We start from the raw sequence: 24934 nt of genomic DNA, 5'->3' as shown, positions 1-24934 counted from the left end.
CAGAAGCCGAGAGGCCCGGGTTCGGGGGAAGGGGTTCGGGGGTCACCCTGTCTCCTCCCCTTGCAGGGAGCTGTAACCGGGGCCTGCAGACAGGGCTGACCCTGGGCCAGGTGGGAGGAGGAGAAGGAAGAGAAATGGCTGCTCTCAGACGGGGGGGGGGGGAGTGTAAGCAGGCCGCCCCCTCACCCCCTCTTCCGTGCCTTCCTCTGTCCCTCGTGGTTCCACGGCGTGGGGTCACCAGCTGCGGGCTGGGCTGACTGCCAGGGTCGCCTGAGCACAGTGGCAGCCTCCGGGCATCCTCACGGCCTTCTTGGTGGCACTCTGATGGCTCGCGCCAGCCTGGCAGCTGTGGGGATGGATGGTACCGTCCCCATTTCTCAGAGGAAGGGATCGATGCTGCTCCCTGGTGCCCTCGCTGCCCAAGACCACATGCCACTCCGCAGAGCTCAGCCCCAAGAGCCCGGCCATGTGGCCATCGTCAATGTCAGGTTGCAGGTCCCAGAGAGGTCACCTAGTTTCCGGGTCCCTGTGTGGACCTCCAAGGGCCCAGGCATCAGCGAGGAAGCAGGAAAGGGGGCAGGGTCACAGGGAGGGGTGTGGCCCTGTGCTGGGGAGAAGGCTTGAAGCCTGGCTGGCAGGGCTTGGTGAGCCCTTGAGCGAGTGCTGGGAGGACAGGTGCCACCCGCCTCTCCGGTGAGAACACCAGGCCAGTGTTCTGAGTGCCCGCGCCTGGCACACAGCCAGGTGGGTGAAGCCTGCTGCCCACACTCTGGACAGTGCTGCCAGAAGTGGGAGAGGCGTGGACTTTGAGGCTCATCCCAGGCCCCAGCAAGCGGGTGCAGCCCCAGCCCTGCAGGAAGACATGAGCCAGCACAGTAGACGTCCTGGAAAGGTGGCTGGAGGTGGGTGGCATGGGTCTGAGAACTTGGCTCTCAGCCTCCCTTAGGAATGATGGGCACTGCTGTCAGCTGGGGCGCAGGGCGGGGGGAGCAGGGGCTTCCTGTCCCGGGAAGGGGCTAAGCACTAAGCAGATGGGGCGGGGCTCCCGTCCTGGCTTTCTATGACTGCAGTCAGTGGCCCAGAGATCCTGGACAGCAAGGGGGGAACACAGAATACGGCCACCTGCTTGCTCCTGGGCCTTCCAGAGGAGCAGTGTGGGGCCCATGCGGACCGGGGTCTATGCCGCATCAGCAGGGACCCCAGGGAATAGACGACGGCCAGCTCCCCCTGCGTCCCCACCTCCTGTGCGCTCCCTCTGCCGTGGGCCTGCCTGCAGCTCCTGGGGCCAGCAGCCCAGTTCTCACCCCACCTAGGGCATCCGGGGAAGCTGGTCTTGGGGACCCCAGGGAGCCCGCAGCTCAGGAGTCCTCAGTTCTTCGTACCTGTCTCCCAGAGGGCTGCTGTGGTAAGAAGTCGACTTCAGGCCCTTCCTGGTAGACCCAGGTGAGGTTTGATTGCCCCCCACTGCATTCACAGAGGCAGGGGATGGAGAGTGGGGAGGTGACCACCCCTGTCCTGCCCTGTGCTGATCAGAGCAGTGGGCATCAGGTCCAGGGCCAGGCCTGTGTGGAGAGCTGCAGAGACAGCAAAGGGGATCAGAATGGGGTGGGACAGAGCAGCAGATCACGCTGGGGGACCCCGGGGCCGGCGGGCAGCTGGTGCCCTGTTGGGTCCTGTGGTGGGAGAGAGACGGGACAGACAGAAGGGGCTGCTGACACACTGACAACAGACCCCGGGCCGCCTGGCCCCACAGGCCATACCCACAACCCCACCCAGAGGACCAACGTGAGGACCTGGGGTAGCGGTGGGGGAGGCTGCCCTGGGTCCAAGGCTGCTGAGATGGCCACACAGGCTTCCCCCACCCTGAGGACCCTCTGTCCCCTGCATTGATGGGGCAGTTTTCAGCCTGGGCAGGAAGTGAGCAGAGGAGGGAACTCAGGCAGAGGGCAGGATTCAGACCTCCGTGGGCACCCACCCCACCCTGCACTCCCCAGGGGCCGCACACTGGGAGAGACTTGTCCTGCAGGCCCAGCGTGAAACCTCCTCTCCCCATAGTGTCCAGGGCCACATGCTGCCCCCTGGGGACCCTGAGGCAGCCAGGCTGCAGGTGGTGGCTCTGAGCTGAGCTCGGGCCTCTTCCGGAAACGCTTTGTATCCGGACTGCCGAGGTCACAGCCCTGAGACACCTGCAAGTCATTTAAGCAGCTGCCACACCCCTGAGCCACCCCAGCGCCAAGACAGGGCAAGGGCAGAGCATGTGGATGCTTCTACCAAAGCTGGGTGCTCGGCTGTGTCTGAGCCACCTGCTCGTCCTGCACCCAAGCCGTGGCGTTGAGACTCCAGGGGACCCAAGTTTAGAGACCGGAAGTGACTCAGCCCCGGCCTTGACTAAAGCCTGCAGCCTCACAACGGGAGGTCCTGGCTGTTTCGGGTGCTCTGGTGGAAGCCACAGCGGGTGCACGGGGCTCCCAGAGTAGGTGGCTTTGGCCTGGTGGCTCCAGTGGTAGACGCTGTCCTTGCCATCTAGAGGGGGACAGAAAGAAACCCTCCCAGGAGCCAGGTGGCCGTGCCCCTGCGGGGTCCTCGGTGGCACCCAGCGTCGCTCGTCACGGTAACCAGCCCCGTCACCGAACACAGCCCCTCGCAGGTGCCGGTAGGCAAGAGGCCCAAACACGGAGCCGGCAGTAGAGCCCCATGAACATCGTTCGAAGCTTAGGATCGGAAAGTTCGAGCGATGCGTTCACTGTCCCGCACATCTCCCATGCAGAATGTCGGCCAGGGGCCCATCTAAGGGTGCAGGTCGGGCTCCCGCAGGCCCGGACCCCTCCAGCAGGACTGGCGAGTGGCTGAGTCACACTCGCCAGCGCCCCGTCTCAGGCTCCTCTGCCCAGAGCTTCCTTAGGGTGTGGTACGTTCCTTCCCTGTGGCAGCTGTGAGCATTCCCACCATCCCCAAGGCGTAAGGCAACATGATTTATTACAGGCGGCAGCTCACGAATGTGACCCAGGGCCCTCTGGGCCGACACCCCAGTGTCCTCAGGCTGTGTCCTCGCCTGGGGCTCTCAAGGACAGGCCCTCTCCTTGCTGTTTCCTGCAAGCCTCCTCCAGAGTCCAGACCCTCTCCCCACCCCCTGCCTCCCTCTCAGTTTTAAGGACCCTTGTGAGCACACTGGGCAGACCCAGGCAATCCTTGGTGAGCCCCCAGCGCAAGGCCCTTATCCCATCTGCAAAACCCTTTTGCCCTGCAGGGGCCAGGCTCTGGGAACTAGGATGGGGACAGTTTAAGGAGTCACGCTGGGCCTGAGTAGATGGTCGACCTGGGTGAGGAGGGGCTTCCCTTAGGCAGAGCTCACCCTCCCACTCCCTTCGCCGGCCCAGCCGGGACCACGCGTCCTGTGTTCCACACAGGAGCCGAACGTCCTGAACAGATGGGCCGTGCTGGCCACGGTGGGCTTCCCGCTTTCCTGGGCACCTGATGTCTCCAGCCGCCCTCTGCCCGGCTCTCACTTTAGCAGTGTGCTGCCTCCCTGGCTGGGGGTCCAGGACATCCCCCCAGGTTCCCCCAGCCCTGACAGGCAGCTGTGCCCCCTTTGCAGAGGCCACACGGTTAGCCAGCAGCAGCCTGGGCCACGGGCTGGCCCTGGAATTCTGTACCCCATGCCCTCCCGGGCAGGCAGATGGCTCCCGGCACGGGCGCACTGGGTGGGCGCTAGCTGCTGTTGGTGGGGGGTTCTGCAGAGAAGGGTCTGACCCCACCTCCCAGGGCCGCAGCTCAGCACAGAGGAAGCACGCTGGGCCCGCTGTTGGCCGGCTGTGCCGCCTTGCTCTACCTCTTTGCTGGGCCTCTGTAGCACAGGCATGTGATCACACCCCAGCTCCCTGCTGAGGGTCAGCTCAAGGGAAGGCTCTGTCAGCACCTTATCTGCCTGCACGCTTTCGTGCCCAGAGTGGGGACCGGAGTCGGGGCAGGAAGTCGTGCCACTGGTGGCCATGCTCCTGCCACCTGCTCTGATGTAAAACCTCCACTGTCCTGCAGAGACCCGCAAACCAAACCTCTCCCGAAGTTGGCCTCCACTCCTGTCACCCCTGCCCTAGGGTTGCCTTCCACCCTTCTGGCCACAGACGTGTGAGGTGTGGTCCCCCGGGTCCAGGCGGCCCTCCCAGCAGCATTCTGAGCATTCACACAACCGGCATTTACCACACAGAGCAGGGCGGTCTCGGGGTGCCGGAGGCCTACAGGATGGAAGATCTGCACTGCAGGCCACCGTCAGTACAGGGCCTGGGCCGTGTGCAGCAAGGCAGAGTCCAGGAAGCAGAGGGTGGTCTTCGAGCACCATGGGCAGAGAAGCCCCATGCTCCAAGCCTCCCGCCTCTGGCAGCCACTGCTCAAGAGTGGGCATTCAGCCAGCTAGGGACGGCAGGGTGCAGCAGCAGCATGGTTAGGACCAGGGAACAGGCACCTGGTGCATGGGTCAGGTCCCCCTCCCCTGCCCCTTGCTGAGGGACAGCCCTGTTCAGTGTGTCCTGCACCCGGTACTAATGGCAGGGCTGGAGTTCGGGGAAGAGGTGCCAGGGCCACCACGTAAGGACCATGCCAGGCAGAGTGGCCTTTGTCCCAGCATTGGGAGCCAGGGGAGAGTCAGTGGTCACACTTCGCAGCCACCTCCACTGGCTCAAGGGCAGGCGGCGATGCCAGCCCCGAGCTGTGCCTGCAGGTCCAGCATGCAGGGACAGAGCAGGTGCAGGGCACAGGGCCCACGCAGGACCCACCACTCCTGGTGATCCTGAGTGAGGCCCAGGCACGCTGTAGGTGGAAAGCCACAGCCGGACGGGACAGTCATTTCCTCAGCGTCCCCTGGCTCCTTGGAGCAAAGCCTGGCTTTCTGGCCCTGGCCCACAGCTGGTTTTCATTTTGGGTGAGTGCAGAGCACCCGCAGGGCCATGCAGGGCAGCCTGGAGCCCCTCCCCACTCAGCCAATGAGCCCCTCGCCCCGCAGACCTGCCAGACCCAACGCAGGGCAGGGACGCGGTGCCCACCTCTCGTCCTTCTTCCCGGGTCGCTGCTCAGCAGTCCAGTCACTGAGCACCTCGCATAGCCACCCCCACGCTCTGGGCCTCTGAAGGACAGAGGGGGCCCTGACTCAGCTGTGCTGAGGGGGAGTGGCCAAAGAGCAGACGGCCACAGGAAGGGACATTTCCACGCCAGGGGTCAGAGCCCCCGGTCTGAGCAGTTCAGAGGATTGCCAGGTGAATTGGCAGCAGATTTTTGGTGCTGAGGCCATGTCCAGGGGTTCTAGTAAACAGAACTGAGAGTGGGCCTGGGGTTGTGGTCACACCAGCTTGCAGAGCACAGGTATATCCTGTGTCACTTGAGGGCCATGCAGGGAGGGTGTGCATGACATTGTCACCAGAGCATGACCCGTCAGGACCCCAAGACCCCAGGAAGCGAGGGCGCTTTCCCAGCACACAGCCCGTGCTCAGAGCCTATTTATCTGACCTGTAGCCCCATACTCCACCTACACAGTGACTAAAACCCCCTCAAGGGCCCTGCTGGAGCCCAGGTGGTGCCCATGGACAGTGCCCTTTTGAGGGGCTGATACTAGGCAGCCTCCTGTCCCTGCCCTGGCCTGGAACACGGGGACCAGGGGAGCATCCTTCCCGGGGGCTTCCTGATCTGGGACTTTCCCCTTCCTCCTTAGAGCCCAGCCAGCCCCAGGCCTGCCTTCGTCCCTGTCACTCAGCTCCGTTTCTCGGGCCACCCTGGCCCAAGCCGCAGCTCTCCAGCCTGGTCCAACTCACTTGTCAGCCTGGAGAGTCACAAGCCAGCCCCTCCCTGTAGCATGTGACCCAGAAGCACTCACCCTATGGAGTCACCAGGTCCCCACCCCCGGGGGGGCGCCCCCATGGCTACTTTAACACTCTGCTGGTCCTGTCCTGAAGTCCTGAATAATTTCTGAAAACGGGCTCTTGGATTTTACCTCATATGGGCCTCATCCATCGTCATTGCTGCCTGGCCACATTATTCCGCTTCTCTGCGCCCCAGTCCATCCTGCAGAAGTGTCCCCCTGGGTGCGAGAGGCCCGCTGAGACCAGCAGGTGAGACAGGGCTTTGCCAACTGGGCAGGCCGTGCCACAGGAGGAGCAGGAAGCTTTTAGGAGGAGCACTAGGAGCTCTTACAGGAGACGGGATACAAAGGGAGAGATGGGGCTCTCAGAACGCAAAAGGGTCCTCAGCTTCAGCTCTGCCTGATTCCCCTTTTCAGCCCCAGGGCCGCAGTTCTGGTCGCTGGACCCAAGCATGGATGAGGGTTGACCTCATGCTTTGGGAGAGACCTTGGTCTCCCAGCCCCAGCTCACTCTTTGGCCCTGGGATGGACAAGGGCTGGGACCCAGCGAAGGCCGCTGCATGAGGAGGAAGGGGCGGGGAGAGGCCCCCCTGCAGCCCCCGCTGCTCCTTGCAGGTGACCCATAATTGAAACACCGCTGCACAGGAGCCCGGGCTGTTCTGTGACTCTCTGAGACTGAGAGAGTCTGACCACCAGGTTGGGTGACCACTAGTCTTGGGGGACAAAAAGATGAGGCTGCTTTTTGAGGCCTTCAGAGATGGAAACTGGGCAGTGGCCCAGGCTGATGGCCCCCAAAGGCAAGGGCCCCCCTCGGCAGCACCCAGGACCCCACCCTGGCCACCTGTCCTGTGAATGCGGAGGCCCTAGGTAGGCGGCACAGCGTTGCTCTTTGGTCTGCCACCCTGGGACCAACAGCTCAGGTGAGCTGTGCGGGAAGCACCCTCCCTCCTGGCATGGTAGAGGAGGTACCGGAGCCTGGGCAAGGGACAGCCTGCCAAGGTCCAGAGAGAGGACTGGGGACAGGCAAGGTGCCCGCTGCTCCCTCTACCCACACCTCCTTGCCCAGCACTGGGCTGGGCATGAGAAGGCCTCCAGGGCCCAAAGACACTCAGCCACCCCGCACGGGGCAGCGGCCAGAGAAGGGATGACTGGGAGGCCGGGCCAGGGAACAGTGGTAGGAGCAGGGGTGGAAGTCGGACTGTGTTAAGGAAGCAGCGCACAGTCCTTGCGGAGGGGCCCTGGGATTCGGGGGTGCAGATGCGGTGATGGCCAGTGGACCCCTGTGTGGCTGCATGGTGCCCTGGAGCTGGGGCTGGCTGGAGACAGGTTAAAGGCCGCCAGGGGCTCCCTGTCCACAGGGAGCTGGGGCGTTAGGGTCAGACCTAGCAGGTCCCTCCAGTGCTGCTCCTGGCTGCACCCCTGGGCTCCTTGTCGGGCAGCTGAGGGCAGGAGCATGAGGCATGGGAAGGACGTAGGTGACCGTTGCTGGCGTGCGTTGGCCGCTGTGATGAGGTGCTGTGGGGCAGGGGTCGGCAGCCAGGAACAGCCCACAGGGCTCCTCCCGGGTGCTGAGGGCTTCAGAGCTCCTCGCTCCAAGCCTGAGGCTTAAGCACAACCACTGGCGGGGCAGCACACGGAGACTTAAAACCAGCGGGGCAGGACAGAGTCTAGAACAGGGTTCAGAAAGGGGGTGACCATCCATGCTGACGCCCTGCCCTGACCTCGATCGGCTGAGGTCCCCCAGGCCTCCTTAATGCTCTGGACGGTCGGATCCAAAGGCCATGGGTGGGCGGGAGCGAGGGGCTGCCAGGCCATTTCTCCAGCACCCAGGAGAGGCCCAGGCACCCCTCCTCCCCAACACCCCCGCCCTGCCTCTGAGCCGTAGCCCCACACCTGGCCAGCAGGCAGGTGGGTCTCTGCCCTCTCCCACAAGAAAGGGGCTCTCGGGGAGATAGCACATCACCCCTGCTCAGGGTGGGAGGCAGGATCTCCCCATCTGGGAGCAGAAGGCGGGACTCCCAGCACCTGGACCGCTGCCTTGGTGCTTTCATGTGGAGCTGTGTGACCTTCAGCTCGCAGGGAAGAAGGGCTTGTCCTGGCTTCCCAGGTGCAGAGCGGGAGACGGCCCCAAGGGCGGCCTTCAAGGGAGACAGGAGGGTGAGAGCAGGGCAAACGGCCCAGCTGCCGAGGCGCTCACCACCGCCCACCCCAGCTGGAGCCCTAGGTCTGTGCGGAGGCTGAGCCGGGCTGGGGAGGGTCAGGGTGAAGGAGTTACCTTTTAGCAACCCCAGCTGTGCCCAATGTGGCAGCCATCAGAGAGAGAGGTCAGGCTTCCTCTCCCCCTGCACCCCTCCTCCAAGATGAAGTTCAAAGGAAGGCACCGCGGATTTGATCTAATTAGCAGTAGGGACTGCTGGCCCCTGAGAATCCCCTCCATTCCTGAACCCCTTGCGGAGGGGCCCTGCGTGGGCAGCGTGCAGGGAGCAGAGGCAGGCACCAGGTGGAGGCGGCAGGGAACTCGGGTTTCGAGAAACGGGCACCTGGCGCCCTTTGCTTCCCCACAGTGAGCGGGTGGGGGGGGGGACCTGACCAGGCAGCGTTTGCCCACCAGCTGCTCAGGCAGAAACCCAGGTGGTGAGGACCAGGGCTGGGGCGCGGCTTCCCCGGGCCAGCCCCGCCTGCGAGCCGGCCCGGCCAGCCTTCTGCAGGCCTTCGGGCCTGCGGAGCGTCACGAGCACCGTGCGATGGCTAGGGTGACCTCCCTTGTGCCCCCAGCCGCTCGGCCCCTTTGAATTTTGCAGAAGGGAAAAAAGCACTAGACAGCCTTCAAACAGACAAAAACCAGACGCTGCCTGCGCACAGCTCAGTGAGAACAGATGTGAGGCCGAGAGCCTCCCGAGGCGACGGGTAGAGCGCAGCCCCGAGGACCCTCCGCTCCACAGGCTGCCAGGGCCGAGAGCCACTCTGTAATGAGATGAGGGGGAGCCCTGGCTGCCACCTGCAACCACCCATTGTCTTTGGAGCCGGAGTCCAGGCAGGGCGATCAGGGCCTGGGCGGTTAGATCCCAGGCAGCCCCCTCAGCACTGGCCCTGAACGGATCATGAGTCCATGGGCGTGACCTCCAGCCAGGCAGAGCCGCCTGCGGCTCCCACAGCACTCCTCAGCACACAGCCTCCCTGCAGCCGGGGCACCGCCGCGCGCTCCCCTGTTCCCGGTGGGGAGCCTGAGGCTCAGAGAGGCTGCGCAGAGTCCCTGGAGTCCCACAGCGAGATTATCAGCGCCAGAATGGGCACCCGGTCCCGTCTCCTAGGCTGTCTCCCCACAGATGGGGGAAGAAGGTAGCTTCTGCCCTAGGACACTGAGCGCCTGTGTCTTTTCCTCCCCAGAGACGTGTGCTGTAAATAACGGAGGCTGTGACCGGACGTGCAAGGACACGGCCACTGGCGTGCGATGCAGCTGCCCCATCGGATTCACGCTGCAGCCGGATGGGAAGACATGCAAAGGTCAGCACAGGGACCCGGCCTGGCCCAAGCCAGCCCCCCACCATCGCCCAGCTGGGCCCAGCTGCTGAGCTGGATGGGGGACGGCACATGGAGGTCAGCAGGCGGGCGGGTCCCAGGCAGGGCTCCAGGAAATGCGGGTTCCAAGGCACATCATTTGGCTCCTGGGCCAAAAAGATTCTGATGTCCAAGAATTTGGCTGCCCAAGGGTAAACAGTGAGGTGTCCTCACGCGGAATTTCCTGGGCTTTCAGCAGCCCAGGGGGCGCCGGGCTGGCGAGTGTCATGGCGTGCGTCGTCGTACACCATTGTCCCCCAAAGTTTCAAGAGACTCTCAGCTGAAGGAATGAGGAGCCGGGGGAACCTCCATCTGCCGTAGAAAATAAGGAGGCTGGAGAGGAAACTGAGGCACGGACGGTGGAGGGGAGGGGCCGTCAGCCTCTGCAAGGAGAGGAAGTGGAAGCGTATCTTCCGCCTGGTTCCCTGGCACCCACGGGGTTGCCAGGTGCTCCTGGGGTGACGGGCTGCAGAAGGTAGGGAAGCAGAGAGCTGGCTGAGTGTGACACAGCGCTGGAGCGGGGCCGGGTGGCGGAAGGGGGACCAGCCACTGCCGCTGGACCAGCCGTGCCCCTGCACGGAGTGAGGTGCATGACGCCCCGGGGACGTTCCCGGTCCCCTTTAACCTTGACCAGGTCAGAGCCTGGAAGGGGAAAGGACTAGAACTGCCAAAGTCCAGTCAATGAATTGATTGAAAACGGAGGTTTAGGGTGATTTAAAAATAGGTCAAGGGAGACTGTTTTTAAGCCTGTGAAAATAGACAGCGATGGCCTCTCCACCTCGCCAGCTTGCAGGGAAGAACCGATGACTGTTGACAAAAATAACAGCCCTTCTGAAGCCTGTTTATTTGAAAATAAAACCCTCCAAGGCCACCACTCTGCCCATGAATAGCCTGGTGTGTTCCAGGTGCGTGGGCAGTCAGGTGGCACCTAGTCCTCACCACATGGATCCGGTGCCAGAAGCAACTGGCAAGGGAGCCTCGTGGCCCCATGATGTCACCCAGGGCCAGCCACTCGCCACCATGGGACGCGGGCCTCACCACCGGCTCAGAAGTAGGCTGAGCTGGGCAGAAGAGCAGTTGGGGCTGAGCCCTGAGGAAGGCTAGGGGGGTTTGGAGTCTGGAACTCTCCCCCAGGAGCCAACCTGCCTGGGCAGGAAAGGGCCTGGGCATTCTGTGGCCCAGGATGGGCAACTGGGAGAGGGACTCCTGCTGCTGCCTCCAGCTGCCACTCCAGTATCCGAGGGGTACTCATCCCCTAATTCCATTTCCGAGGGGTAAAGGAGACACCCAGGCCGAGCCCCAAGGTGCTTCTTGAGACAACCGGGCCCTTTCACCAGGCGAGGCCTGCCCAGCCTGTGGCCAGCGCTCATCTGTGGACACGGAGCCCGGCCTGGGGTGAACCACTCGAGGGCCCTCACACCCCGGCCTCCCCGGTGTCTGGCTCCCTCGTGTAAAGAAGCTTCCACCCCTCCTATGTGACTAAGATGACAGTGTTAAGACTGGGTAGCGGCTGAAAAATCAGAGTGGAGATCTCTAGCTCTCCATGGGTACCTGAACCCGAGGCTCCCCGAACCCGCCTAGGGCTGCTTACCATGAACACTCCGGAGCCCAGGGTGGCTGTCTTCAGGGTCCCCAGCTCTGGCTAGAGAGGCACCCCCAGGCCGGGGACCTTGGCTGAACAATCCCTGCCACCGGGGATTCTTGGCGACCCAAGGCCCAGGCCCGGGGGTTGGTCTCCAGTGAGGGCCCACCCTCCAGGCCTGCTGAGACTCCAGGCAGGATCAAAGTGGTGATTTCAAAGGTTCAGGGTTTTCTGGAGCCAGAAAGTCATCGGCAGCAAAACAGGTGACCAGAGGGGTTGGGGTAACGGAGCTTGGAACACCCAGAGCTGGAAGCCCTCCGCAGCAGGATCGCAAGGCGGGCGGAGGCAGGAGGGGCAGGCGGGTGTCTTGCCTCTCCTCGGGGACCGGCCCAGGGGATTGTTTCAGGAGTGTGGGCTGGGGGGGCTGTGCGGCCTCAGCTTCCTGTTGGGGCTGCATCCTGCTTGCCGTGGGCAGGTGGCCATCTTGCAAGAGGAGAGGCTTCCTGGGCTGGAGCCTCGATTTCTCTCGGGGCCAATAGCCCCTCCTCCAGCACCCCAAAGAGCCCCCTGGGAGAGCCCCTAACCCGCCTCCACCCCAGGACCCCAGGCTGGGCAGGCCCATGTGGGATCGTATCTGCGTGGCATGAAGGTGCCCTTGCCTACCCTCCACCTGCCAGTACATCCCTTTTCTCCTTCCGGCACCACAGGGTGACCCCAGCCGAGCCCCTTGCCCTCCCTGCGCTCCTCCCCATGCCCTTCACCCAGAGGGCACCAGGCTGCCGAGCTGTGCCCTGGCGGGATGGCAGAAGGAGAGGCCCAGTTGTCCTATGTGTGCCTGTGCCTCACCCCATCCCCCAGCACCCCACTCATGAAGCCCATGCTCCCCGCCCCTCTGGTGGTGCACATGAGCGTCCCCTCCATGGCCTCCTCCACTCGGCCAGAGGTCCCTGCCATGGACCGGGGTCACTCCAACTTACTGTATGTCAGTCCCACACACTCACTCCTGCTGAGTCCTGGGGTGCCAGGCAGGAGCAGCTGCACCCTCTGTGGTCCCCGAGGCCCTCGTGACTAGTCAAGAAGTAGTGGCAAGGTGGCCACTGGTGCAGGCCAAGAAGGGCAGATAGGGGACACCGTGGATTTGCTGTGGCTGGTGATGCTGGCTGCCCTGTGGAGGGTAGGTGGGAGCTGGTGGAGGGGGATGTGCAAAAGTAGCAGAAGTTGTACCCCAAGGAGCTCACAGAAGGTCGAAGGACCATGTGAGCCTGGCACTGCCCCGCACCCCGGGCTCGAGAGGAGGAAGGGCTTCCCCACTGCCACACCAACTTGGGCCGCTCGTAAACATGCTTCCCTGGTTGCTATGGGAGTCCCGGGCCACTGGCTCAGATAGGGAAGGGGTGGCAGGTCGGAAGGCCCGGGTGTTCCTGGGGCTGAGGATGCCGCTAGGGTGGCCTGCCCGCTTAGCGCGTTGGCTCTTTTAATCCCGCCAGCCTTCCCAGGGAAGACACTGGTTGGCAGGCCAGTTTGCAGGAGCTTGAGGCCTCAGAGGTCCCCCTCCCTGCCCGAGGTCACCCAGGTGGTGCAGCTGTAAGATGGGCACCTGCTCTCCTGCCTGCCGCTTCTAGCTAGAAACTTCCCCCTCTTCCTGTGATCCCCAGGCTGGGCAGGGACCTGGCCATGCCTGAGCTCTCCCCGGACCTGGCCACAGTGGACTTTATGCTTCCGTGGTGGCCTCAGTGCTAGTGTGGGGTGCTGGGAGATGCTGGCCGAGGTGCGCTCTTGCACTTGGCCCTGTCACTCTGTCTGTGATGCAGAGCTCCCGGGCAACCCTGAGGGAGGACTTGACACCACACCCAGAGGAGGCCGGGGAGGCAGCTTGGCTCGCCCCAGGTCACGCGGTCCCCTGATCCCGTAGCTAATGTCTAGGTGTGCTTAGGTCAGATGGGTGGGGACACTGCACAGGAACACTGGTCCAGGACATCGGGGCTGCCATCCCTACTGGGCCTGTGACAGAGCAGTGAGTGGCCCGGCTGAGGTCAGAGTCGCCGTCGTAAGGCGAGTGACTTCATTCCCGTCCACCGGGGCAACAGGCTGGGCAGCGCACACGGGCCAGATCTGCACACCACTGTGGCAGCTGCGGCCCTGACCAGCAGGGAGGACGTCTGTCCATCTTCCATGCGAGCCAGGCCCAGCCCAGCCTGAAAGTTACCTCTTTTTTGTGGCTTCCTGCGGAGTCCTATCTGCAGGGGGTGCCAGGCCCCAAGAGGAACTTCATCCGGGCCTCTGATGCCACAGATGCCAGGCTGGCCCGGGGTCCAGAGGAGCAGTATGAGGGGAAGGAGCGGGAAGAGGGACTCGCAGGGGTCAGGCTGCGAGGGAGCCGCTCCCGGCCATCCACGTGGATGACGAGGGACTGGGCCCAGGGACCTTCAGGGTGCAGCTGCCACTCGTTACTTGCTGATTGGAGGCGGGTGGTGGACACTTGGGCTGATGCCTCCTGAGCCAGGTACTTTGCCTCTCTGAGCCTCAGTTTCTCATCAAACAGGCAATGAGGGCTACTTTCTGAAAGGTGTGCTGAGGGCTGACGGAGCACCAGCACCCTGGTAATCCAGGCAACGTCCTGCGTGGTGGGGACACTTCTTACCTCATTTTGGGAGTGGACAGTAGTTTGTCCCCTGCGGTTCAAGTGGCCCCTGCCTGGAGGCTGCCTCCCTGGGTGTGGGCGGTCGTGGTCCTGCTGTCACTCCTGACGTGGGGGGTATCGGTGCTGTGTTCTGTGATACGACTCCAGAGCCCCATCCCCCGACCCCCAACCTCAGGAGGCAGGCCCTGCGCTCAGCCCTGCGCCCAGCCGGGGACCCGAGGTCAGCCCAGGGCCCTGGGTGACAGGCGAGGCAGGGCAGAGAGGAGGACCACCCGGTGCCTGACTCACGCCCTCGCCCGGCCCCAACCCCGCAGACATCAACGAGTGCCTGGTCAACAACGGCGGCTGCGACCATTTCTGCCGCAACACCGTGGGCAGCTTTGAGTGCAGCTGCCGCAAGGGCTACAAGCTGCTGACGGACGAGCGCACGTGCCAAGGTGAGCGCCACAGGCCCGGGCGGCCCACCTGGGGCCGGGTTACTTGTCGAGGGAGAGGTCATGAGCATATGGCGGGGCCTGCAGGAATGAGTGTGCTTCTCCCACTTGCCATGCACTCCTGCCTTCTTGTCCTTTACCTGTCCTTTATGACTCTAGGAGCTGTCTAGTGCAACCTGTCCCCTTCGTAGGTGGGAAACTGAGTCCCCAGGGAAGGATCCACACCAGCCTTCCCTGCCCCTCCCGCGGTGCCCTGACAGCTCCAGCTCCAGGGGGTGCTGCCACCTGGTGGAGGGCTTTGCACACTGCAAGCGCCTCCAACCATCCCATAGGGTCCCTGGGCACCTGCTGGAAACAAGGATGGTGGGTGGAAAGGGCTGGGCACACGCCAGGAATCCCAGCCCAGGAGAAGCCCAGCAGCTGGCGTGGATGCCACAGGAACCTCGAGGACGGCCTGTGGAGAGGGGTTAACAGGCGATGGCGCCGTCCCTGCAGGACGAGAGCCCAAAGGGAGGGCCCCGGGAGGGGCTCCGTTTCCGCAGACTTTTGCGGTGCCGTCTGCTGGTTCTGCTCCCGCGGGGTTCCCATAATTAAAGCTCCACATGGCTGGACGTGACTGGGACCTACAGCTCAGAGGCCGGGGCAGCCAGAGGCCCCGCGTGCGCGTTTCGTGGCTCTCTCCCGGCAGGAGTGGGTTCAGGGCCGCGCCCCATTGCCTCTGAGCGCCAGGTGTTAAAGTAGCAGGGTCACAATCGTCCCTTCTGCTCAAAATCTTTGCACCATGCTCCCCTCCGGGAAAGGTGTGGTGGCTGCTGACCCTGACGCCGAGTCAGTGGGGGAAATGGAAAGTAGAGCAGCAGCTGCAGCGAGCGTGACACCTGCTGTGGGTTGGCTCTGGGTCTGTCTACACAAGGGTGTGGCTGGGTGCTTGGGAGTGACAGCTGTGCCACCCGCCCAGCCCAGAAACGCCCCCCGACTCCGTCCCCTGCGCCCCCACAGACATCGACGAGTGCTCCTTCGAGCGGACCTGCGACCACGTCTGCATCAACTCCCCCGGGAGCTTCCAATGCCTGTGTCACCGCGGCTACACGCTCTACGGGACCACCCACTGCGGAGGTCTGCAGCCCGCCCGCCAGGGCCACCTCCCCCTCGAGGCACGCGCCTGGCCGCATGGCCACTACACTGCACACCCCAACCCTGACCTTGACAGGCTGGGGGGCTGGGAGGGACCTCAGCAAGGCGAGGGGCTGCTGGGCAGGGGGTCACCCACAGGGAAGCAGGGAAGACAGAGGACAGGGCGGCAGGGCCGGGAGGAGGGGGCAGCGAGCTGCGTGCCAGCTTGGGGACACAGAAGTTCCAAGTGTTCTTCTAGTAGCCGAGACGGGGAAGGTGGAGCCTGCAGCTTCCCAGAGAAGGTGGGGAAGCGACCAGAGGGACCCTCTGAGCACAGGCTCCCTGCACAGGGACTGGAGGGACAGAGGCCCCTACGTTGCTGGGGCCCAGAAGCGAGGGGATGCGGTAGGGACGCAGGCCATGCGGGGGCTCTGGACCGGAACACCGGGGAACCCCTGAGGGTCGGCACAGGGAGTGATGCGGCAGCAAGGTGCTCTGTGGCCGTAGGACAGAGGGATCCGGGATCCGGGCAGCCCTGGGAAGGGAGCTGCGGCCCTGGAGCTGGGGTGGGGGCGGAGTGCCAAGTTGTGGGTGTGTTCAGGGCAGAGCTTAGCTCAGGGGCTTGGTGCTGTCCCAGTGTGCCCAGCGCAGGTGGGAACGGGTGATGGCCTGGCTCTTGTCACCTCTGTGACCAGGCCTGGCCACACACGGGCAGAAAGTGTGAAGCTGGCATGGGGTCAGGAGGTGGGCACGGCGGTGCTGGGGTCTCCTGGGCACGGCTGCACTCTTCCAGGGGGGCCCTCAACCTGCAGGCCTCCTGGCTGCTGCCCCGCTGGTTCACAGGGCCCTGAGTGTCCAGAGCCCATGCAGAGAGCCAGTGGGTCTCCCGACCAGAGGAGGAAGGGCTCAGAGATGGCTGTGTTCACACTAGCACCTACTCACAGGAAGGGAAACTGAGGCTGGGGCCCCAGGGCCTGGGCCACCTCCTCCAGGCTGGGGCTCCTGCTCAGAGTCAGAAAACTCCCAGGTTCCCTGGAAAAGGGGTGCATTTGTAGTTGAGGAGCCCTGCACCCCTGTGTGCTTGCGTGTGCTGTGCTCGCGTGGCATGTGTGTCTGCATCTCACAGTGGCGTTGGGCTGGAGTCAGGTCTGAGCGCCTCCTGTCTCCCAGCCCTGCCGGCCCTGGGTGTGGCCCCGGCTCGGTCCAGCCTCCCTCCTGCCCTCACTTGGGCCTCTGCTTCCAGATGTGGACGAGTGCAGCATAAGCAACGGGCACTGCGACCGGGGCTGCGTCAACACCAAGGGCAGCTACGAGTGCGTGTGCCCGCCCGGCAGGCGGCTGCACTGGAACCGGAAGGACTGCGTAGGTGAGTGGAGCAGGAGAGGGGCATTCGGCTGCCCCTGTCCCTTCTGGGGTGGGCAGGGCGGTGACTTCCCAGGTAGAGGCCAGGGGCACAGGCGGTACAGGGACTCACGGAAGAGAAGCCTAGTGTCAGGGATACCCTACTGGAGTCTCTTGGCCCGAGGCTTGGGGAGGGTGTGTGTGGAGGCCCTGCCTCCACCAGCTCCCCTTGTACAGCCAAGGGAGCTTCGAGGAACAGGGGTGGGGACACGGGATGCAGCAACTGCAGCGCCTGGCCCGGGAGGGAACAGGGTGTCAGCCCAACGCCAGCCCCATGCTGAAACCCCCAATGCCCCTTAGAGATCAAGGGAGGAGGAGGGCAGAGACCCTTCCAGGCCACATCCCCAAGGGCCTCCGCCTTCTCCAGGCTTCACCTCCCAACCTCCTGTTCAGCTCTAGATCATCTGTGGGCTAATCGAATCCACTGGTGAGCATCACACCCATGATCCAGGCACCTCCTGAAGCCCCGCCTCTGAGCACATGAGGCTTGGGGCACAACCGGATATACGCCAGAGCAGAAGTTCTCTGAAAGCCTCAATAAAGACCTTTCAATGGTGACTTCACAGTTCCAGAAAGTTCACAGCTAGTCTTTCAAAAGACAGCGGCATTTCTGAGTAATTTATGAATCACTCCAATAAACTGCATCTGCATATTACAAAATGAAGAAGTTGGAACATCCCAAAGGAGGAACATAAAATCTAACATTTAGCCCCTAGGAGTGCTGTTATTTCTCTCCAGGAGGAGCCGTTTATAAACAACTATTATCGATGCTAATTTATAGCTCAGAGAGCCCATCTGGAGAGGCTTGGTGCTGTCTTAGAGTCTTGGTTCTGGGCTGTCTTCACCACTTGCTGGGGGTTGTGTGAGTTACAGGACAGTCAGGAACCAGTCATTTCCTCTGCTGCCTGGGGAAGAGCCCCTCGCCAGCGCTGTCTAGCAGCACAGCCAGGCTGTCCCTGCTGGATGCTAGGATGTCTTAGGGGTGATGTTAGCAGGTGTTGGTATGAGGAGGTGCAGTGTTCCAAGCCTCGCCCGGTAGCTTCCTTCTGGGTCTTCTGATGGTTGCTATTGCTCCTTTGCAGAACCGAATCCAGGTTACAGTGAGCCTAGAAGGAGCCCTTGGCCCTCTCCAGCAATGTCTCTCTGTACTATAAATGGTCCTCACTAAAGGATTGAAGGATCCAGCAGCCCAGATAACAGAATGACCGTGAAACTGTTTCCTCTGACTACAAACTCTTTCACTGCTATGACAGGAGTAAAGCTCTGTTTTCCTAAAATTACGAAGTTGCACACTACTGCAGAAGCTTTTCAGCTTCTTGAAATACTCCTGCCTCAGCCTCCCAGTGTGTTGAGATAACGGGTGTGTGCCACGCCACCTGACCTCTGACTTTTTTGCTATAGCCTTCCTAGTGGATGTGAAATGGTATCTTATGGTTCTGATTTGTGTTTCCCCAGTGCTGAGTGTCCTTTTATGTGTTTGTTGTCCATCTGTGTTATTTGGGAAAATGTCTTTGTGGGTCCTTTGTCCTTTTGTAACTGGGTTGTCTTCATGGTTTAGTTGTAAGGTTTCGTTCTGTCTTCTCTCCATTAGTCAGCCTTCTGTCACCGTAGCAGAATACCTGAGATGAGAAAAAGTGGGAAGGATTTATTTTGGCTCCTGGATTCGGAGGTTTCAGTCTATGTCAGCTGGCTTCATTCTTTTGGGGCCTGTAGCCAGGCAGCGTATTCTAGCAGGGAGCATGTATGTAGTGGAGCATGCTGGGAAACAGGAAGGAGCTGGGGTCCCAGTATCCCCTTGCAGGCCACACCCCCAATATGGCCTCACTGCCTCCCACTAGGCCGCACCTCCCACAGGCTTAGCCATCTCCCAATACTGCCACCAGCGAGAAACCAGGCCTTCAACACACGAACTTTTGGGAAACATTCAAGATCCAAACCACGGCAGTCCTGATACAAATCCCCTTTTAGACATAATTTGCAAAGATTTGCTCCCATTCTTTGAGTCCCTTCACTTTCTTTATGGTGTCCTTAATGCTCCAAAAGTTTTGAATTTTCATGAAATCCAATTTATCAGTTTTTCTTCAGTTGCTTTTGTTTTTCTTGTCGTTTCTGAGAAACAGCTGCCTAACCCAAGGTCCCAAAGATTTATCTCTCGGTCTGCTAGGAGCTTTATACCTGTAGGTCTTACGTCTAAGCCTATTTTGAGATAATTTTCTGTATGGTGTGCGATAGCATCCAACTTTTTTTTCATGTGACTTAGCTCATTTGTTGGAAGGACCATTTGGTTTTTTTGGGTTTTTTGTTTTGTTTTGTTTTGTTTTTTTGGAAGGACCATTTGTTTCCCTTGTTGAACTGTCTTCGCTTCCTCATCCAGATCAATCACCCGTAAATGAGAGGGTTTACTTCCGGATTCCAAGCTCCATCTGCTTGATCTCTTTCTCTGCTCTTACACTGATGCCCACAGTCTGGATTCTTGTAGCATTATATAAGGCTTTTAAGTCGAAAGTATGACTCCTCCAGCTTTGCATTGCATGTTCGAAGGTAACTTGGCTGCTGCTGAGCTCTCCTTGAATTGCCGTATGAATCTTAGAATTTGTCCATTCCTGTGATGAGTCATAAACAGTACTAATGGGATTTGTCATGGAGCGTCCAAAGAGCTTGTTCCAGACATGAGCTCTTCCCGAAGTACCAAGACCTAGGCCGAGGTTTGCCTTCCAGAAAGGATGGGAGAGTTGCCCAAAGTGAGGATGAGAGGAAGAAAATAACCAGACACCAGCATTAGTCAATGACAAGTAGAAAAAACATGGGGCATTTTGGCTTTGCTTTTGGTTTTTGCAGTCCTGGGGATTGAACCCAGCACCTCACATATGCTAGATAAGTGAGTGCCAGGCTATACCCCCAGCCCTCTTTGTTTTATTTTGAGACAGGGTCTTACTAAGTTGCCCAGGCTGGTCTCACCCTTGTGGTCCTCCTGCCTCAGCCTCCAAGTAACTGGGATTACAGATGTGCATCACATGCCTGACTTAATACTAGATGTTTTTAGTTCACAGGGCAGATCATACTGCAAGTGGTACCCTGAAAGTGAAGGGTAATTCTAGTTCAAGATCCAAAGATAGTTCGGCCAACTGAGTGGGCCTGCACTGAGGCCGGAGAACACACACCTACGGCTGGGTCCAGAAAGCATGCAGGCTGCTGATGTCGCCGTGCTGTGGCGTTTAGACCCCTGACCTTGGCGTGTTCACTCAAAAGAGCTATGGCGGTCTGGGAACACTCAGCTTGGACCCTTGCTGGGCTCCCTGCCAGTCGTTCTGCTGATGTTGTGGAAGCATTTGCCCCAGGGACTCTTTCTGAGTCCTGTACAGTGCAGGCGTGCTAAGGCTCCCTCCGCTATAATTCAAATCATGTGTAAGAGGATTTTCTGTGACTTCCAAAAATAACCCTCTTCTGTGTATTTACCTGCAGTCCCAGTGGCAGAGTGGGGCTCTCCCGGTTGTGGGGCCCCTGTCCCAGACAAAGGGGGCTCTTTTCTGGGACAAGACCAGAGGAACGGTGAAGGGCAGGACCCGGAGCACTGAACTGGTTAGAAAAGGCCCAACCACAGGGCCCCAACCACCCCAATCCCCTGCACACTCCTGTTTGCCTCCCCCGCACTCACATATCCCCTCACACCTGCTCACACGCCTCCCCTCACACATCCTCACACGCGTGCCTACGCACATGCCCTCACATGTGTTCACGAATCCCCTCATATGCAGTCTCTCGTGCCCTCCGTGTGCTTACCCTTCTCACGTGTCCACAGATCTCACACGTGCTCACAGGCGTCCCCTCACGCATGCGCACACAAGCGGGTGTCCTGCTCCAAGGCTGTAGCCCGTGCCCTGTCTTTCCTTCCCTCTCGCCTCCGGCTCCCCGGGCTCTCTCAGAAGGACTGGCTGGGACAGGGTGGGGGGCTCAGAATGGTCGGTGCTGGCCGACTCTGGGTCTCAGGCTTCTCCCCGCCTCTTTCAGGGTGCGGCGGCAGCCATGGGCCTCCTTGTAAGGGACAAAGGACTTTACTGTGTGTGCACCGCTTAGAAAATCTAAAGTTAGCCCTTTGCAGCCCTTGGCTCGGCGGTAGAGAAGGTTACACTCAGCATGGTGACGTCTCCCGGGCAGTGGCAGTGGGATTCTGAGTGGCGTGGGTTTCCCGGCCTGCGTTCAGCGCCGAGGCGGGGGTGCTTGCTAGCAGCACAGGGGCAGCAGCACGGCCTCCCACCACCCCCGAGCCCCGCTGCAGGACTCCAGCAGGTGCTGCACAGACAGGGGCCTCCCGTCCCAGGCCAGGGCCGACCTTGCTCTCATGGTGAACAGGAGCCAGCCAGCTGCTGGTCTAGGGATGTGACGTCATCCCCCAGTTTCCCGCTGCACACACAAGCTGAGAAGTGGCCCTGGGAAAGGCATCAGAACCCCATAGGACGTGCAGGGACTCTGGGGACACAACCCCCAGGCGGGACCTTCACGGGAACCACGGGGCCATGCTGGGGCCTGGGTTCCCTCAGGAACTCTCTTTACCCACGGGTGTCCTCGTCCCCGGGCTCGGGGGCCTCTGAGAACAGAGGACTTCGGCTTCCGTACTTACTGGGCCCCAGATATTTTCATCTCGAGGGCCATGAGGGGTTTTGTTTGTTTCTAAATTACTCACTTGCTCAGACTCCTTCAAAATGTCCAGGCACATGTTAAAAATTATTTCAGCCGGCATTCTTTCATTCCAGTTTATTTTTCCAAGCCCCCTCCACCCCTGCCCAGTCCGGCATACCCACCTGCAGAAAGGACGGACCAGACTCCCTTTACATATTTAGGTTTGGGTCTCCTCGAAAATATTGATTGCACATGTAAAATCTATGATGAACGTCCCCAAGTGAATCATATTTACTTGGTTCACAATTCTGAATCTTTATCCATTTGTTTTCCTCAGGAAGTGCTTCTGAGCTGGCCTCTGGTGCTGTAGTTCCGATTTTCCTTGTTCACTTACGGCTATTTTCCTAAATTATGCCTGGGCAGGGCTTCATCTTCTGGTCTTTACTGGCAGCTGCTTTTCATCTTCTTCTTCTACCCCAAGATCCTAACAATTAAGTGAGCTCAACAGTGCAGATCTGATCACCCAGGACAGTAATTATCCAGTGGAATCCTGAAATCTGAAGCAAATCCCCGTCCAGCTCTTGCAGCTTAGGAAACTCAAATTTAGCCCTGATAGCGCTTGCCTTGCCTCTAGACCAGGCTCTAAATTCAGTGTGATTTGTGTTCTCGGCAAGCAGCTTTAATGGAATCCCACAGTGTGGCTTTCTCTGTCCTGAGCCACCCTGAGCAAGGAGGTGCTTCCGGAGGTCAGGGCCAGAGCTGGACGTAGGGGGCTGTAAGGGCCTGGTCGAGGTGGAGCTGGGGGTGAGAGAGCTACAGGACAGTGGGTTCAGAAGAAAACCGAGGAAGGAACAAGGAGGAAACCGAGGCAGAAGCACACCACTGGCCGAAGCGGACTATTCAGTAGTCAGCACTGTCTCCTAGCTTTCTAGAGCTCGTCTTTAGCATAGTGCATACATTTTGACCTGTCCTAAGCACCCATAATGATTGATGTTATTCTAAGTGGGTGTTGCTGGTGGTGGTGGTTTGGGTTTTGTGGCAGGCGGGAGGGGGCAGTTTGCCCTGTACCAGCCAAGCCCAAGAGTTAGGGTTGTAGTCTGAATCCACGAGGACAAAGGAGCTCTGCCAGGACCTTGCGGCTTTGGCATTAAAAAAAACCCCTCAATCTTCACCGTAGCCAGTCAGAGGCATGTGCTTAGAGCGCCGTCCCAGTGTCCCCGACCAAACAGAAGCAGGAAGCCCTGTGACCCATGACTGACGTTCTTCCCCACCGTGGACGAAGCAAAGTGAGCACTCTGGCACCTTGGCAGAACAAGACTGTCCTCACGAGGGCTTCATCGGGGACTCGGGGAAGGGCCCCTCATCCTCGGCAGCAAATCCACCTCCCACCGTGCAGCCCCGGGGCCCCGTCGGAGGGGGCGGGAAGTGTGCAAGGCTGGTGTCTCCACACCCCCCTGCAGCACAGCGCCAGTCAGGGCAGCACCAAGCGCATCAGATGGAAGCAGGGCAGGGCAGACAGTGGCGCAGCCCACGCCAAATGGGCAAATCCCTGATCAGAGACCTGGACACCGGGGGTGTCCGTCCATGGGTTCCGTCCCCACCACGGCGGAGGGGAGACATGTCTTACCAGCACCAGCGAGCGGGAGAGCTCAGTAAGGCAGATCAAGGATCGGGGTTGTTCTGTGTTGACTGGGTCCCACACCTCTCTTCAGGGAGTCACCTGTGAGCCCCTGGCACCCACAGGACGCAGGGAATCAAGGGTGTCCTGAGCCCATCTTGGAAGAGCCGAGGGGATCACCATACTGTAAACCGGAAAACGGAGGTGGTGGCTTCCGGGAGAGCTGAGCTTCCTCTGAGGTGTCAGCGCCTGAGCCAGCCGCGTGGGCGCAGAGGGAGCCTGGCGCCCCTTACTTGAGGCCCCCCTCCTGTGGTGACGGAGGTGGCCCATCACGAGGCCTGGAGGAGCTGGCTCTCCCAGGGACCCAAGGGTCATCACGTCAGAGTCCAGGGACATCTTCCGTCCTCTGAAGACAAACACAAGGCATCCTGAAGAGCAGCCTCTCATCGTCAGACACCCAAAGGCCTCTGGTCCGCGCCTCGAGCTTTGGTCCCCACCAGGAAGCTGCTGTCCAGTTGCTGCTGTCCCCTTCCCCCAGATGGGCAGGTGTGGCTGCTCTGAGGACCCTGCCCTGTCCCCCGGGAGACTCGCCTGGGGACATCGTGAGCCTCCTCACAGGCAGCAGGTCGAGAGCCTGAGGGAAAGGGCGTGGGCCAGCTGACTGTGTCCTCAATGGCCCTGGCCCCGGCATCCCCCCCCGTGTCCGTCAGGCCCTGGCAGGCAGGGTGTAGGAAGCCTTGGGAGCCCTGCGTAGTGGCCTGCAGCCCTGGCCACACTCTGCTTTTTTCTCCTCAGAGAGCGGCAGGTGCCTTTCTTGGGCCCAGGCCTCCGCACAGGCCCAGCTGTCCTGCAGCAAGGTGGGCAGCGTGGAGAGCTGCTTCCTTTCCTGCCTGGCCCACACCCTCTTCGTGCCAGGTAACCCCAGGCTGTCCCAGGAGTGGGCTGTGTTGGGGGGCTTCTTTCCTGGGGTCCCTGCTCCCTGCTGCTCCCGAGGAAGAGCCTGACCTAGGAATAAAGGCCCTGGTTCCCAAGTCCTCCTGGGCAGGGGACCGGCTGTCTGCCTGCCTCCTTGGGGTGTGGGCTCCTCCCTGCCCAGCCACTTACGTGTGGGCACGTGGCAGAAATGGGCTGACAGAGGGGTCAGTCCTGACCTTCATCTCATTCAGCAACCCCTCGGAGGCCTCGAGACTCTGGGGTCCTGGAAGGGAGGTGCACCCAGGCCCACCTCACCCACTGGCCTCTCTGCAGACTCGGAGAACAGCTACGTCCTGAGCTGCGGCGTTCCGGGTCTCCACGGCAGGACGCAACCAAAGATCAATGGCACCAGCTCCGGCCCCGGGCCCGGCTGCTCAGGTAGCCCCTGGCCCGTCCATGCCGTGCATGCTGGGGTGGCTCCTTGGCTGTGTCCAGCACCGTGCTGGGAGGATGGAGGGGCGCAGCCCAGGGAAGACAGAGGAACCAGCGTGGTCTGGGATACTGGAGACAAGACAGCGCCAGGCCCTAGAAGCCCAGAGGCTTCAGCCCAAGTCCCAGCCCAGCGCAGTGGGCCACAGAAGGCCGTTCTGACGCCGAGGTCATGGGAACAGGGGTTTGGTGGCCCCGCAATGCCAGAGTCCACAGACCTCAGGCTGTTTCAGGGCGTGTGTCGCATCTGCTGCATGCTAAGGTTCTGAGAACTCTAACGCAGAGTTGCCCTTAAACCCCTGACTAACCGGTTGCCAGGCACAGCATGCCGCTGGCCCTCAGCTCAGCCAGGCCCCTGCCACTCAAGGGCAGCCTGTGTCCTCGCTGTTGAGGTCGCAGGATATGATTCTAAGTCCAGCAATCGCAGGACTCTGTGGGAACCCGGTGTTCTGGGTGTCAGTATTTCAGACCCCCTTCCTCGCCCCTCGTTCTCGTCCTAAAAGCCGGAGCCGTGCCTGTGGGTTTGGCAGGGAGGCAGGAGGTAGGCAGCGACCCTTTCCTCCTCTGCAGGAGGCCTCTGGCTGGACGGCCCTGGACTTGAGCCTGACCCCACGGTCACCTTCTGCCGCCTTGCACAGAGGCGAGGTTCCCCGGCCCGGAGGGCTGTCGGGGCAGAGTGGCCCACACCAAGCCCAAGCCCCCGCTCAGAGGGACTTGTCCC

The 24934-nt window shown here is 61.0% G+C and overlaps 1 protein-coding gene across 1 annotated transcript in view; it reads left to right on the top strand.

Annotated features, from left to right (window-relative positions):
• Window positions 1–24934, top strand: part of Scube1 (signal peptide, CUB domain, EGF-like 1) — a 122415-nt gene that overhangs the window by 83140 nt on the left and 14341 nt on the right. The window contains exons 10-15 of the mRNA XM_005379668.1: window positions 9233–9349; window positions 13941–14063; window positions 15060–15176; window positions 16417–16539; window positions 23605–23724; window positions 24058–24162. Coding sequence (XP_005379725.1) covers window positions 9233–9349; window positions 13941–14063; window positions 15060–15176; window positions 16417–16539; window positions 23605–23724; window positions 24058–24162 — 705 coding nt within the window. The remainder of the gene's footprint in view (window positions 1–9232; window positions 9350–13940; window positions 14064–15059; window positions 15177–16416; window positions 16540–23604; window positions 23725–24057; window positions 24163–24934) is intronic.

Source organism: Chinchilla lanigera, unplaced genomic scaffold (genome assembly GCF_000276665.1).
Source record: "Chinchilla lanigera isolate Chin_1 unplaced genomic scaffold, ChiLan1.0 scaffold00012, whole genome shotgun sequence".
Lineage (NCBI taxonomy): Eukaryota > Metazoa > Chordata > Mammalia > Rodentia > Chinchillidae > Chinchilla > Chinchilla lanigera.
Note: the sequence above shows the minus strand (reverse complement) of the source record. Positions and strands in the feature narration are given on the sequence as shown.